This window comes from Nylanderia fulva, unplaced genomic scaffold (assembly GCF_048542155.1).
Source record: "Nylanderia fulva isolate GAGA-0341 unplaced genomic scaffold, ASM4854215v1 Scaffold3, whole genome shotgun sequence".
In the NCBI taxonomy this organism is placed as follows: Eukaryota; Metazoa; Arthropoda; class Insecta; order Hymenoptera; family Formicidae; genus Nylanderia; species Nylanderia fulva.
In genome coordinates, this window is record NW_028190368.1 from 2,697,501 (window position 1) to 2,710,895 (window position 13,395).

A 13,395-nucleotide genomic window follows, 5' to 3' on the forward strand; every position below is an offset into this window, starting at 1 on the left:
ATCAGAGTTAATAATATTTATTGAATTAGCAAGAGAAATTGCGTACTAAAAAAAATCATGTCTACACACACACACACACATACACGCGCGCGCGCAGCAATGTCAGTCTAAATCAAAATGAATGCGGAAGAATTGACGCATTCATTTTATATAATTGACCGAATTGTGGACTCGTACATACACAGAGCTCATTATTGTAAATAATTGCATTTTGCTCGTTTAACATTTGTAAATCGCAAGATATTTCATATTATTATTATTATTGTAATACATGCATGTTGTTTTTGTAAAAATTTTATTCTTATTAATTCTTAATATACCTTTTTATGTAAGTGTGCGTCAACCTCAATTTAATATAATAATTCGGTAATCTCTGCGTAATACATTTTGAATTGCTAATGAATATTATTATATGATGGGCTACTGATAAATTAACTTGCTAATTCGGTATCTATATCAATGATGATATAATCATTGAATACATGGTGTATTCGTAAAATTGGGGGAGCGTCATTATATATAATATACATCTTCATATATCAAAAATTTACATCTATATAAAAATCTGTACAATACATACTAAAAATTGTGGGTAATCACAATAACATGATCACATTCGGGAAACTAATACTACATTATGGTTACTGTTGTAATAACAGTAAACTATAAAATTGTATGAATGTCCACACAATTTAAAAAACCGGTTTAAACCGACCGATTTAATGACCCGAACAATTTTAAATCATTATTTCTATTATTATCAAGTATATATTTCTATAAACGTATATATACAATTAAAATAAAAGAAACGAAACGATGGTGTTTATAGTTTCCCTGCTGGACAGGATGTCTAAAAAAAAAAAAAAAAAAAAAAAAAAAAAACCTCGGATATATCTGAATTAAAATTAAAAACAAACGTACTTCGATGTGAAGACAGTCTTTAATTTAAACTCGAAGAATCTCGGCCGCTTTGTTGTAACAAATGGCTATCCAATCAGGCTGCGTAGCGCCCCACTGAATCTGATTAACTTCACCTTCTGCGGCGGTGTAAGCGAGTATAGGATCCTCAATCGCTCTTGGCATTTGTTGAATATCCCAAATCAAGGCTTGGTTATCATCACCAGCTGTACAAATATGACAAGACGAATGTGGAGCCCAAGCTATACCATTAACACTGGCTCTGTAACAAAAACAGACGATTAGTCAAAGAAATTCTTACTGAAATCAATACAACAGATATTTCTGCATTACATACAATATTGTATAAATAACAATCATGGACAGATAGTTAATATTACATCATTTTATATTGACCTGTGATTACTTAATCTCGCGACTGGCGTGCACGGCACACGAACATCGAGAATGATAACTTCGCACGCGTCCATCGCTACAGTAGCGAGATAATTGGGATCCTGCTTGTTCCAAGCCAAACGCAGGAGCGGAGTGTGTTGAGGATCCTCGTAGATTATCGTCGAGTGCTCCAAGTGTCGCAGATCAAACATCCGCACAGATCCATCAGCGCCGACAGACGCGAACATGTCGCGACCACCTCCGGCGCGACTAAACGCGATGTCGTATACTTCCTTGTCGTGTGCAATCAGTTGGGTTTTCACATGACCAGTAACCATGTTCACTCTGCCCAACACCTGTCCTGTCTCCAAACACCATATGGTACATGTAGTATCGATGCTAGAAGTCCCCATTAGATTTGGATCCACCTCGTTCCAATCAAAGGATGTAAGTGGCGCACAGAAATCTGAGTTTTTATTGTTGTTCAGGACACATTCTAAACGAGTCTCTGGCTCCGCAGCACGCCAGACTCTCAGGTAATCGCCAGACGTGGCGAGAAGATCGGGAAAAAGACCTAACAAATATTTATTTCGTCGTTAGTACTGATCCAGAAGATTACAAATTAAAAAATATATATGTAATATATATTACATAGTATATATATATATAAGTACCTTTACTGTCTGGTATCCACATAATTTTTGTAGTGGGATAAGGATGATCGAATGTACTTTTAGCACTAAATTCAGACGTCTCTTCGTCCAGTGAAACAATCTGTACTTTGTTGTTGTACTCTTCTACAAAACTTCCCAGTGCCAAACGAAATCTTTTGTCGGGTCTCACCGACCAGTTCATGCTGTACAATGGCCATGGGGCCTCATACTTGTAGATCTCTTTTCGCTTCGGTGGAACAGTGTGCATAGCCATGATTAAGTTGTAATATTCTTGTCCTTATTGCACTAAAAGCAATTACCTTAATTTCAGCGATACATTTTAAGAATTTTTTTCAGAAATAGAATTATATGCATCATAGTTCAAATAATAAAAATGAATGTGCATTATTAGTAATAAGTATTTAAAATAAAACAATAAATAATTGAACTCAAGAAGCAGGAAATTTGTTATCAATTAACCTCTGATAAGTGTGTTGTTGCAGGAAAACTGCTGAGACTAGTCTGACTGTAAGAAGCTTAAATCTCTGTAACAATCATATCACTGGAAGAAGCAAGACCATTTAAGTTACAAAAATGGAAAGATTCACACATCCCCGAGATAAAAACCACGGAAATCCACACAAAAATTATTCACGAACGTTTCACAATTGCGGTTAATGTATTTCGAGTATAAAATGGCGTCTCTTGGAGATTTTCGTAGCTAAATCTCGACAAGAAATTTGTCAAACTCCTTCTTCTGTGAATCTTCAATTTATCTTTTCCAAGCTCTCTCGAATTTATCATTAAAAACGTACGAAATCCTCACAAATAAATGTCACGACACGTTTGATAAACACCGTGACGTTGTGAGACGCTCTGTATTTCATGAACTCTGCATTTTATAGATATACATTAATGCTTCTTATTCTGGACAAAAATCTTTTGTCCAAATTGACCAATTAAACGCTTCGAATAAATTCCTTAGCCACATTTTTCTTCCCGTAGAGTTTTCTTTCTATATATTTTATATTCATTGATGTGTCACTTGACAGCTGACCGGGACCGAGATGTGTTTATAGATACTTGTTTATTTGTAAAAAGCATTTTCGTGCAAAAAAAATTATTGTAATTTATTATGGCTGGAGAAGTAATTGTTGATGCATTGCCATATATCGACCAGGGATATGATGAACCTGGCGTGCGAGAAGCGGTAAATAATAAATTTTAGGTTGTCGGAAGTCATGACGTATTTTTTCTGTTTTTTATATTTTTCAAAGGTTTTTTTGCTTATATATAGTTAATTATTGTATTATAATACGTCATGACTTTTCGGACAATCTAATTTAATATTTTTTTATCGCAAATGAATAAAATAAACAGTTGGAGGTCATATTCCTGAAGATGTGTATGTTGTAAAAAATTTTCGTGTATTTTGTTTTTATAAGATAATCTGAAATCTTACTCCGTCTTTCAGGCATTGGCGATGGTAGAGGAAGAGACACGTCGTTACAGACCGACAAAGAATTATTTGGAACATTTGCCACCTCTGAATATAACCGCGTTTGAGACAGAAGTGTTAAAACACGAGTTTGAGAGGATGCAGAATCGTTTACCGATGGAAGTGCTTAGTATGAAACGTTACGAGTTACCACCACCTCCATCTGGCAAACTCAACGATCTAGCAGCATGGAACGAAAGTGTAGAAAACAGTAGCGCACAGCTAGAGCATCAGGCTACCAGGTAGACAAGGATTTATTATCGGTTTGTCAGAGTGGAATCTCTGGTATTATTTTTTTTTACATTTATTTGTACAATTTCAGAATTTGTAATTTAGAATTAATGATGAGCTTTGGCTGTGAAGCATGGAAATCTTATCTGGAAGTGTTGGTTCAGTTGGTGGGTCAGGCTCAGAAACAAATGCAGGTACTGAGGAAAATGATTCAAGAGGTCAACTGGCAGAGAAAGTCGATGCAGACTCAAGGAGGCGATAAATTGAGAGCACTGGAAGCGCAGTGGGTCGGTTTGGTATCGAAAAATTACGAGATCGAGCAAGCTTGCGTGCATTTGGAGGAGGAAATACAGAAAATAATGTTGAATAAAGAGGCTGTGGAAATTAATGATGTACCAGCAGAAGAAGGACCCGATGTGCCGGAAAAAAGTGCTACAGAAGTTATGGCGATACAAATGCAGCAGCAAGAGGATCAAGAGACTTAGCGTAATTTGTATATAATTTTTAGTAAAAAGAAAAGGAAATAACGCATATATATATATATATATACATCAACACAATGGACTCGCATATTTATAAATGCATTACAAAGACTTCGATAATAAAGCACAATTTATTACATTGTTGTTTACACGTATCACACTTGATTTACGGTTTTACAATATACATATGTACACGATTATCACTGTTGCAATCGATACACTTTACTAATTAACAATTATTTATAATTCGTGCTGAATGCTCCGTATTAATAGGCTACTTGCGTTCGTGTATCGACAAATTGCACACATTGCGTAGGCCTAGCTGAGTTTTTTAAATTCTCATTAGGGGATATATATATATATATATCTCGTAATAATTACAAAGCGAATGGCTAAGCATTTTTACTTTCGGCCGATTATTCGGTATAAAAAAATACGTGAGTTTAATCTTCGTTTAACAAGTCTCATCTTCTCGCGATGACAAGAGAGACGTTAAGAGTAACTGTTGGATCATCAAGCTTGTATATCGTGCCGGGTTTTCCGTCATTCAGTCACTCGACTGTCATAATGATGTCTCGCTGGCACCGGAGCTTTGAGACTGCAGTGCTATGCTTCCTTTGTAGCCCATCGATTCCTCCTCTAATAAAGTTATTCGTTGCTTCAAGGTTTTCACCTGCAAGCATGAAGATTAAATTAACATTCGGTGCACTAAAAATTTAAAAATAAATATATCTCCTTATATAGCTATAAATTCTATTTCAATTCCTATTATTAGCATGTATGAATGAATGTATGAATGAATGTGTGCATACGCGCATGCGCATCGGGGAAATAATTCAATATCAATATGGCGACAGTCGACTGGCACGAGTAGTTGCATAACTCTGTATCTGCACATTTTTAATGGGATTTTCTATTAGAAGATTGAACAGACTAATTGACAAGTGGCCGGGGAAACGAATATTCCGCGAGTACCGATTTCTGCCAATATTTTTCGTCTTCGGAGCGGCCTTGGAATATTCTATGATCAATTGGCATGTGGGAGAGGTTAATTTCTACAAAACGTACAAGCGTCGAAGGGTAGAAGAGCTAGTGGCGGAGAGACTACAGCGGGAGGCTTGAAACGAATTGCACACAAAGTGTCTTCTACTGGGACATTGACACATATATAATGCCAGGTGGATTATCTTGGCCACGGTACATCATGTTCTGTACAACGGCATTGGTTACGATGCTAGCTGGTGCGCAGTGTGTTCATGAAATCTACAGACCGTTGAACGATCTCGAGGATCTTGTTGAACGAAGGTTAAAAGAGAGACGGAAGGAGCTAGAGAAGACATAACATAGAAGAAGACTGTATTCTAGTGTATAATAAATCACATTGTTCTTATGAATATGGAGGGATTAAAGCTGATATTTCATCTATATTTAATCATACCTGCGCAGCATGCCTCTCTACCATTCCCAGCATCTGTTGCTCCAGCTTCTTCAGTCTAGATTGATATTTCTTCTTGGACTTGTCCAGAGTTTGAACTAATGCGCTGAAAAGAGGGCAGAAAACATTTTTATTTATTTATTACAAGTGCGAAAACGCGAGCAAAAACTCCACTTACCCGTTAGCTCTTTTCAAGTCGTTGACCAATTCGGCGGATTGCTGATGCCTAAGTTCGGAATTCTTGTTGACTTCGTCCAAGGTCGAGATCAATTCCTGTAGACGTTCCTTCAGCCTCGCCTCTCTGCCTAACGCTTCGATTAGCTCAGACTCCATTCCCTCGCTCTCATTGTCGCTCAAACCGCGGTCCTAAGGGCGTTTTCAGTTAATCAATGGAAGAAGATGAAAAATTTTAAAAATACATTTCAGATACACGATACCTTGTTCGTCGCCATCGCGAGCATAGCTTCCGCGTCGCTCAGTTGACCCTGGAGATGCTGTATGGTGGCGTGTTGAGCCGCGATCTGCGTGTCACGTGCGTTCAACTTCAATTCTATGGTAGCGCGTTCCTTCTCCAGAAGGAACACTCTGGCGCGCAGTTCGGCCTTGTCTTCTCGCATGGCCATCAGTTCCTAAATAATTATTAGATTCTTGTAAAATATAAGATATTCGAAAGTTTCAAAATTTTAAAAAATGTTAATCTAAATTTTATAAATATTTTTAATCCTTTATATAGTTTAGAGATTTATAAACTTATTCTAAAATTTTCCTCAGCCGGACCTGCATGAGTACAGCAGTTTCCAAGTCAAGTTTCCTAGCTTCCGCCAGAGAGATGGTGTTCTTCGAATTCAGGGGTTCCGCGTGCACGCTTTCTAATTCAACCGCTGTCGATCTCACCATCGTACGTTCTCCCTTCAATCTGCTAATGTGTCTCCTGAGTCGTTGCTCGTCGTCCACGTTCCACATTACTTCCGATCTGTCATCAGAGAAAAGAAAAAAAATGTATTCATCACACATACATATACACTATTTGCGATGTAAAGTAATACGCACTCGTCCGATAAGACCATGCTATCTTCCCACGGGGCACCTAATGTATTAGTACAGTCGTTCTCGATTCTATTTAAGACATGATAAGCAACGTTCTCGGCCGCCCTTCGGTTATCGATCGTCACGCTGCTCCTCTCGGTGGAGAGTCCGATTTCGCTTTCCAGTAGAGCAACGAGAACGTCGTAGGCCTCGATAGCGCGATCGCTGTACGAAAGTGCGAGCCGCAACGCCGTCGCGTTCGATTCATACTTGCCGACCAATAGGCTCAACCTAATAATCAAAAAAGACCATCAACAAATGTAACGTTGACTCCTGTCATTCTGACGACATATACCTGTCGCATTGCGCCTTGCTCTCGTGCAACGTGAGAGCGAGAACCGCGTTGTTCGCTCGCGCGTGCTCTAGTCTACTGTTCAATCGCTCCGTCTCAACCTCGAACTGCTTCTCGGAGCCGTTCAGTTCCTGCAGATTTGACTGCTCCAGGAGATCCGACACGAGATGCTCGGCGACCATGGTGGAGCATACCTGAAATTTCGCGTAAACGCGGATTTTAGAACTTAAAAAAAGGCAATAAAAATAAATATAAACGATGTATTCTTTGTTAAAAATCTCGCATACTCCAAGATTAGTGATGTCCGGACCGGTAATGTGCCTCTCGTCCGTCCTTCGCAATCTCACCCTCTCTGCCATTTTGAGAACCGGCGGCTCCTCCCTCGTTACATTCTTCGTCGGAGGTGTCTGTAGTGGTGGTAAGAGCGGCGAGCACGGCGCCGTCAAAGGTTCCGGCGAGCTGGTATTACCTCTTGTCTAGAGGAAGAGAGAAAAAACGGCGTATAAAAGAGCGAAACCGGAGTTGTGATAAACGAGCCTCTTCAACCATTTTTTTCTGTTCTTAATCTTATTATATATATTAATCCTTGTCACTAATTCTGTGGTAATACAATATTTATTTTTTTTTTGATAAAAATATATGAAAAATAGCTCTTCACATATCTAATTAATATATTTATCTGTATCTGTTGTCAAAAAAAAATTGCTCCGAATTTACCCTGAGTTCTCGACGAGGTGAATCGCTACCCGTTGTCTGCCTCTGATTACCGGTCTGATTATTCTGGTTCTTGCAGTGAGTCAATTGCGCTTGCAAGCTCGTAATCTCCGCTCGTAACGCCGTGATCTCCTCTTGGAGCGTTGTGACGACGTCGCTCTGACACGACGCTTCTTGCTGCGTCGGCTCTGGAGTCGGCAATGCGGCCGGACTATCCAGCTGTTCTCTGCCATTCTATGTTAAAAAATAAAATCATATAATTCATATACCATATATATATTATCATCTTATTAGGTCTTAGCATCAGGATATAAAATATATCATTATTCGTAGGATGTTATCGTGAGATATTATAAGCAACGCAACAAGAATAATTCGAAGAGGGGAAAAGTATTTGAACAAATTTCTTTTTTACCTCGACCAGTCGATTCTCATCCTCGCAGCAACTGGAATCAGCATCTCCCAAGGTTCGATCACCGTCTCCCTGAATGTCTCCACCGCCCTCACTTTCCTCTACTGGATTGGTGATGGAACCTTCAGCATCCCTGCTCGTCTCGACTTCTGCACATTAAAAAATATGATCCTTAGATATATAATGATCGATACATTCCGAAATTTCGCGCAAAGGTTTCTCCGCAATCGCGATTCGGAGAGATCGCGTCTACTCTGGCAACCCGGACGTTGAATTTATAGGAAGGGATACATCAAAGAATCCTTGAAAGAGAGAGACTCGACTCTTCTTCTTATTCGTAACGAGAGGGCCATGAATCGCGAGAGAAAAAGAACACTTTCTCTTAGAATTTACCCTAAAAATCATAAGACAATATGATATTGGAAGAATTTTATTACAGTTTCTCTGTGATTAATATTTACAATAAAAAATATTAATATCTACACAATAAGATATATAAAATATGTTCGATTAATTTTATAAAATTTACTATGTGCATATTAATATTTTTTATCGTGGACACTCTTATAAAATTCTTCCAATCCCATATTGTCCCACGATTACCATTATTTTCAGGATAAATTCTAAGACAAAATTCTCCCCATGTAAAATGTACTATATATTTTTTTATTGTGATAAATATATTAATTAAAGAAACTCGTAAAATTCTTCCAATACCATATTGTCCCATGATTTTCAGGGCAAATTCTAAGAAAAAATTCTCTCCGTCTATCGTCATTGTTGGAGACCAAGAAGAGATGATTGATGGTCCCGAGAATTGACCGTTCGAAGGCTCTCTTCATCCCTCTTTCCGGAGGAACAAATACGCGGAATCGTCTACCATATCCGTTCGCGACGACATAAATAGACGACACCACCCTCTTACCGGACTCGTCCTCCTCGGCGATGACGGTGGCGCGATGCCGCTCCAGCTGCCTGCCGAGCTCGGCGATGACGGAATGCAGCTCGGTGAGCCGCTCCTCGTGCCGTGCCGCTTGTTGCTCCGCTCGCTGGTCGGCGCGGCCCGCCTGGATCTCCGCCCGCATCAGGGCGGCCTCGGCCGCCTCTCGCGCGCGAGTAGCCGCCACCAGGCGCGAGTTCAATTCGGCCACCTCGGACCGCAGGGAGGAGAGCGCGGCCGCGTGCAGCTGCGAAATCAAATTCCACCTAAGATTCTTCCAATTTCGAGATATCCTTTAATTGGACAAAAATTCTTTAGTATTGTGTTTAGATGATTTTTCAATTATCTATATAAATAAAGATGAGATAAAAGTGTGGAATTTCATTCCTAAGATAAAATGAAGATAATTTTGAATTTAAATATATCTAGATAAAACGATAAAATTATATAGCGATTCATCTAGATAACTTTTAGATAATATATTATTTTTAAAATTGTTATAAAAGAAAATTATAAAAGATATATAAAAATACATTCGTACTTTTATTTATAAGTTTTTATCCCTTACTGCTTAAGTTCTATTACTTAAGTATTTTTATGTATTATAACTTTAAAGCAAATTATCTGAATATTATTCTAAAGGTAATACTTTTTCCACACACACACATCTAAGATGTAGATTTAAATAATATATATTATTGTTTATATAAAGATAAAAAAAGATGAGCAAACACTGTTCGTAATAAATCGAAAGACTCTGATATACGGAGTGTATCTAAATAAGTGTGCAAAATTGTAGATAATTCTTTATTGAAAATTAAGGGGGATTACTTTTATATTTCTCCCTGAAGAATTACACTTTTCTAAAGAGGAAGGTAAAAATTAAGTTTCTATTTTTTTTCTCAAACAGACAAATTAAAAAAATGAAACTTGGTGGATATTTTCCATTTCAAAAGTGTAACCCTTCAGAAAGGAATATAAGAGCATGTTTATATGAGAAACTCCCTTTAATTTTTGACAAAGAATCATCTTCTAAAATGTTTCGCACTATTTAGATACATCCTGTATAAATATAAATTTAGATACAAAAGAGGCCTCACAAATATTAGGCAGATCTTCGGCAAATCAATTGAAAATATTTTTTATTATTATATATGTATGATGTAAAATGAATCTTCTTCGCTATTATACATTAATGATATAAAATTAGATAAAAAAATCACATAAAATTTTATTGCCGGAAGTTAAAAACCTCTCTCTCGTGACAAGCTCTAATTTTACATGTCTCGTAATAAATAAAATTGGTATAAATAAAATTTCTCAGAATGCATGAATCGATCGAATTAAGTTGACTGTATATATTTTTATTATATAAGTAGTATAGCATCATAATATCTTTATAATATATAATGGGAGCTGGATAATAGTCTAAATATACATTAAAATAACGCGCAAAATACTTTTGTCGCGTGAATCAGCGCGCTAATAGCCTGACTAATTTACATGCAGTGATGTAACGTGATTAGTACCGCGGATCGAGTGAGATCTCTCGATCATTAAAGGTGAAAAAGAACAAATGATACACGTATCACCGGCGCGAATCGCGCGAAAATATGTTTTTCTTCCTCGCTTCTTCCTCTTATGATTTTCTTTCTTTATACACGTAAACACATGGGAAGTGCGTTAAAAAAAAAAAAAAAAAAAAAAAAAAATATCGCGGCCTTCTCACGCGCAGCCACCCGTGTCGGATGTTACGAGACATTAACAATTGTCGACCGCGTGATTGCAGAGCGATTCGGAGGAGAGGAAGACGAAGTGGATAAACGGTATAAGAACAGTCGGACGCGCGATTATGGGATTATTCGTCTCTGAGATATTGTCGGTGCAACGCATAGATCTTGACGCATCTAATCCCCGATTTTGCGCATCGAAGATTCAGGTAATATCGAATTTTTTGCTTGATGTGAGAAGCATCAGAAGTCCCGCTTTTTTAAACCGATCATCAATAACTCAAAGATTTTTAATTTAATTTTTTCCGTATTTCTATTTGGTTTTTAATACAGGTATTTATTTTAATTTTTTTTCTATAATTTAATTTTAATTTTATATATCTATTGAAATTTATTAATTTTCAAATCAAGAGCTCATCATTCATAACTAGAAGATTTTAATTTTTAATTTAATTTTGTTTTCTATTTATAATTATATAGAGTGTTTCTAGAACTATGTCAGAGATTTTAAGTAGTTATTCTAGGGGTCAAAATAAGAAAAAATGTTTCTATAAACATGTGTCTAAAAATGAAAAGTAGCACCTTCATATCTCCCTCTTCAAATCAAATCAAATCAAATGATCAAAATCACATAAAAATAAAGTATTCACTACTAATTATTACGATGTGCAAAACTGCCAACGATCTATAAAAAAGTCTCCAAGAGCTATAATACATTTTTTTATTTTTTCTCCCAACTTTAGAGGGCTATACTTCAAAGGAAAAGCATTTTTATTTTGACTCCTAGAATACTTAATCTCTGACAGTTTTAAAAACACACTGTATTATATATTTAATATATTATTAATTATTAAAAATTGTTTCTACAACAAATGTATTCACAAAAGGCCAACTTTATGTGTGTTTATATAATATCGGAATATTTAGTCGCAAATTATGTGTGTTTATATACTATCGGAATGATGTGCCTAAACTGTTGATGTCATCATTCCGATAGTATATAAACACACATAATTTGCGACTAAATATAGTTCAAAGTGAGGTGTCTTGTTAGACAGTTTGGTTTCATCTATTCATAATAATTTAAAAATTTTTTTTTAAAAATTGTGTTAAACTGTGAGAAGAAGCGACACAAAGTAAGCATAATAAATTTATGTAAGGCCTTTTATCTATTAGTAGATATACGTTAATTGTTATTTATTTATCAATCACAGCGCCTATGGATATTAAAAATTTCTCGCTTAAAAACGAAGAAATAACTTACGAGATCCAACATCATTGACTCGAATTGACGGACTATTAGTAAATTTTAAGAATAGGATGATTTTTTTTTGTAGGAATTATAAATTGCGTAACACTGTTGTACTGAGGAAGACCGCGTGCGGTTGAAACGTTTATATATGGAAGGTTTTTTGTAATTTCAATATATTGTTTATATGGAAGGTTTTTTGTAATTTCAATATATTGTTTATATAGAAGGTTTATAAAATAAATTTTAATTGGATACATCTTAACTATTGCTCGATAAGTTGGCCTTTTGTGAATACATTTGTTGTTTTATACAATACACGAGCGAATTAAAATTTTAATTATTGTTTCTACAATTTAATTTTATAAAACTCCCGTATGTTTATTGATTTTTTTATTTATATACTGCACATGCTGTTATACCATATATACATTTTATTATGTTCTCGTTTGCATTTAACTTGTAAAAATATTGTGCTAAACTTCCATTCAAAAAATCAATCTCCCTATATTTTCACAAGAGATTTACAAAATATTCAAAAACATATGAAAGAAAAACAAGAGCCTTCCACATATATAATTAAAACTATTTTCTACATGTATAATAATACAATAAATGATGTCAACAGGTGACCGAAATTAAGGATGAAGTCACTGTTGGCTCTGATGCTCGTCGTCGTAATTTCGACGGCGATCCTGGCGGACGATGACGACGATTACATGCGTCTACCAGGAAAAACTTGCGAAGACGCACCACCCTGTCCCGATAACAGAACCTGCGAGATGGCACCACCCCGTTGCAACAGCGGTACCTGCGGCACGGATCCGGTGCCGACGTGCGGAAAAAAAAAACCATAGACGTGCGAGAGGCCAGATTTGACGTTTGCGTTTATATCGCGAAAATTTGCTGTTCCCCGTAATAAAATGTTATTTCAACGTTGAGAAAAAAAAAATTGCGCGTTTACGCTAACTGTACATGAAATAAAAGGTTTGCCCAGAAGAAAGAGCCGTTTTGCGGAAATCGCGATATGAGAATGTATTTCGACAATCCCGGCAATGTTTAATGTTTCATTCACAAAGGATCCTCTCGTCCTCGGTTAAGGTCAGTGTATGCATTTGTGTGCGTCGGGGCCCAAGTGCAAACAGGGGAGACACGACGGCTGGAGTGTAATTCAAACAAAAAGCAATCAAGGATTCAATTACAAGGCCGCGCGCGCGAGCGCACACACATGCTCGCAGTTTGCAGTTTCATCGGCGAGTAAGGTCACGAACGAGGAGATTCGATTACCGAACTCGCCTTCGGACACGTCGAACCGTTCACTCGGACACAAACTCGCAATTAGTTTACATACAGTAATTTCCATATCGCGCGCGTTATTTC

General features: G+C 36.8%; 6 protein-coding genes across 8 annotated transcripts in view; 4 read left to right on the top strand and 2 right to left on the bottom strand.

Moving 5' to 3' along the window:
• Position 1: 1 nt before the first annotated feature.
• wap (DDB1 and CUL4 associated factor wap) lies at positions 2 to 2,826 on the bottom strand. The gene is made up of 5 exons (XM_029299772.2): positions 2,427 to 2,826; positions 1,968 to 2,252; positions 1,315 to 1,867; positions 922 to 1,180; positions 2 to 850 (listed from the first exon to the last, which is right to left on the bottom strand). The coding sequence occupies exons 2-4, from the start codon at positions 2,218 to 2,220 to the stop codon at positions 946 to 948; spliced, it is 1,041 nt and encodes a 346-aa protein (XP_029155605.1). The 5' UTR covers positions 2,221 to 2,252; positions 2,427 to 2,826; the 3' UTR covers positions 2 to 850; positions 922 to 945.
• Positions 2,827 to 2,961: 135 nt separating this feature from the next.
• On the top strand, positions 2,962 to 4,294 carry BCAS2 (BCAS2 pre-mRNA processing factor). Its single transcript, XM_029299813.2, has 3 exons — positions 2,962 to 3,156; positions 3,421 to 3,686; positions 3,767 to 4,294. The coding sequence occupies exons 1-3, from the start codon at positions 3,082 to 3,084 to the stop codon at positions 4,158 to 4,160; spliced, it is 735 nt and encodes a 244-aa protein (XP_029155646.1). The 5' UTR covers positions 2,962 to 3,081; the 3' UTR covers positions 4,161 to 4,294.
• LOC114928551 (colorectal mutant cancer protein) overlaps positions 4,270 to 13,395 on the bottom strand; it is a 49,653-nt gene continuing 40,527 nt past the window's right edge. For both annotated transcript variants that reach the window (XM_029299806.2, XM_085484250.1), the window contains 11 exons: positions 9,022 to 9,283; positions 8,100 to 8,245; positions 7,688 to 7,918; positions 7,258 to 7,446; positions 6,974 to 7,164; positions 6,643 to 6,909; positions 6,370 to 6,565; positions 6,030 to 6,221; positions 5,771 to 5,958; positions 5,596 to 5,698; positions 4,270 to 4,830 (listed from right to left, as the gene is read on the bottom strand). In XM_029299806.2, coding sequence (XP_029155639.1) covers positions 4,720 to 4,830; positions 5,596 to 5,698; positions 5,771 to 5,958; positions 6,030 to 6,221; positions 6,370 to 6,565; positions 6,643 to 6,909; positions 6,974 to 7,164; positions 7,258 to 7,446; positions 7,688 to 7,918; positions 8,100 to 8,245; positions 9,022 to 9,283 — 2,076 coding nt within the window. In that variant the 3' untranslated portion in view covers positions 4,270 to 4,719. The remainder of the gene's footprint in view (positions 4,831 to 5,595; positions 5,699 to 5,770; positions 5,959 to 6,029; positions 6,222 to 6,369; positions 6,566 to 6,642; positions 6,910 to 6,973; positions 7,165 to 7,257; positions 7,447 to 7,687; positions 7,919 to 8,099; positions 8,246 to 9,021; positions 9,284 to 13,395) is intronic.
• LOC114928570 (ubiquinol-cytochrome c reductase complex assembly factor 5) lies at positions 4,996 to 5,279 on the top strand. The gene has a single exon (XM_029299824.2). The coding sequence runs from the start codon at positions 5,061 to 5,063 to the stop codon at positions 5,277 to 5,279; it is 219 nt and encodes a 72-aa protein (XP_029155657.1). The 5' UTR covers positions 4,996 to 5,060.
• On the top strand, positions 5,329 to 5,551 carry sloth2 (ubiquinol-cytochrome c reductase complex assembly factor 6 sloth 2). Its single transcript, XM_029299835.2, has one exon. It carries the CDS (start codon positions 5,329 to 5,331, stop codon positions 5,497 to 5,499), a length of 171 nt encoding a protein of 56 aa, XP_029155668.1. The 3' UTR covers positions 5,500 to 5,551.
• Positions 10,886 to 13,035, top strand: LOC146722560 (uncharacterized). Of its 2 annotated transcripts, none has more exons than XM_085484345.1 (2): positions 10,886 to 10,975; positions 12,644 to 13,035. In XM_085484345.1, exon 2 carries the CDS (start codon positions 12,660 to 12,662, stop codon positions 12,870 to 12,872), a length of 213 nt encoding a protein of 70 aa, XP_085340471.1. In that variant the 5' UTR covers positions 10,886 to 10,975; positions 12,644 to 12,659; the 3' UTR covers positions 12,873 to 13,035. The 2 variants fall into 2 exon arrangements, with proteins under 2 accessions (XP_085340471.1, XP_085340472.1); XM_085484346.1 differs by lacking the exon at positions 10,886 to 10,975 and adding an exon at positions 11,821 to 11,902.

Bases quoted from the DNA above. Each gene is read 5' to 3' on its own strand.
- LOC146722560 (XM_085484345.1), top strand. From the start codon at position 12,660: ATGAAGTCACTGTTGGCTCTGATGCTCGTCGTCGTAATTTCGACGGCG.
- sloth2 (XM_029299835.2), top strand. From the start codon at position 5,329: ATGCCAGGTGGATTATCTTGGCCACGGTACATCATGTTCTGTACAACG.
- BCAS2 (XM_029299813.2), top strand. From the start codon at position 3,082: ATGGCTGGAGAAGTAATTGTTGATGCATTGCCATATATCGACCAGGGA. The intron at 3,157-3,420 runs GTAAATAATAAA...TCCGTCTTTCAG, and splicing joins AACCTGGCGTGCGAGAAGCG to GCATTGGCGATGGTAGAGGA. The intron at 3,687-3,766 runs GTAGACAAGGAT...GTACAATTTCAG, and splicing joins CTAGAGCATCAGGCTACCAG to AATTTGTAATTTAGAATTAA.
- wap (XM_029299772.2), bottom strand. From the start codon at position 2,220: ATGGCTATGCACACTGTTCCACCGAAGCGAAAAGAGATCTACAAGTAT. The intron at 1,868-1,967 runs GTACTTATATAT...AATATTTGTTAG, and splicing joins GTGGATACCAGACAGTAAAG to GTCTTTTTCCCGATCTTCTC. The intron at 1,181-1,314 runs GTCAATATAAAA...TTTTTGTTACAG, and splicing joins GCGAGATTAAGTAATCACAG to AGCCAGTGTTAATGGTATAG.
- LOC114928570 (XM_029299824.2), top strand. From the start codon at position 5,061: ATGGGATTTTCTATTAGAAGATTGAACAGACTAATTGACAAGTGGCCG.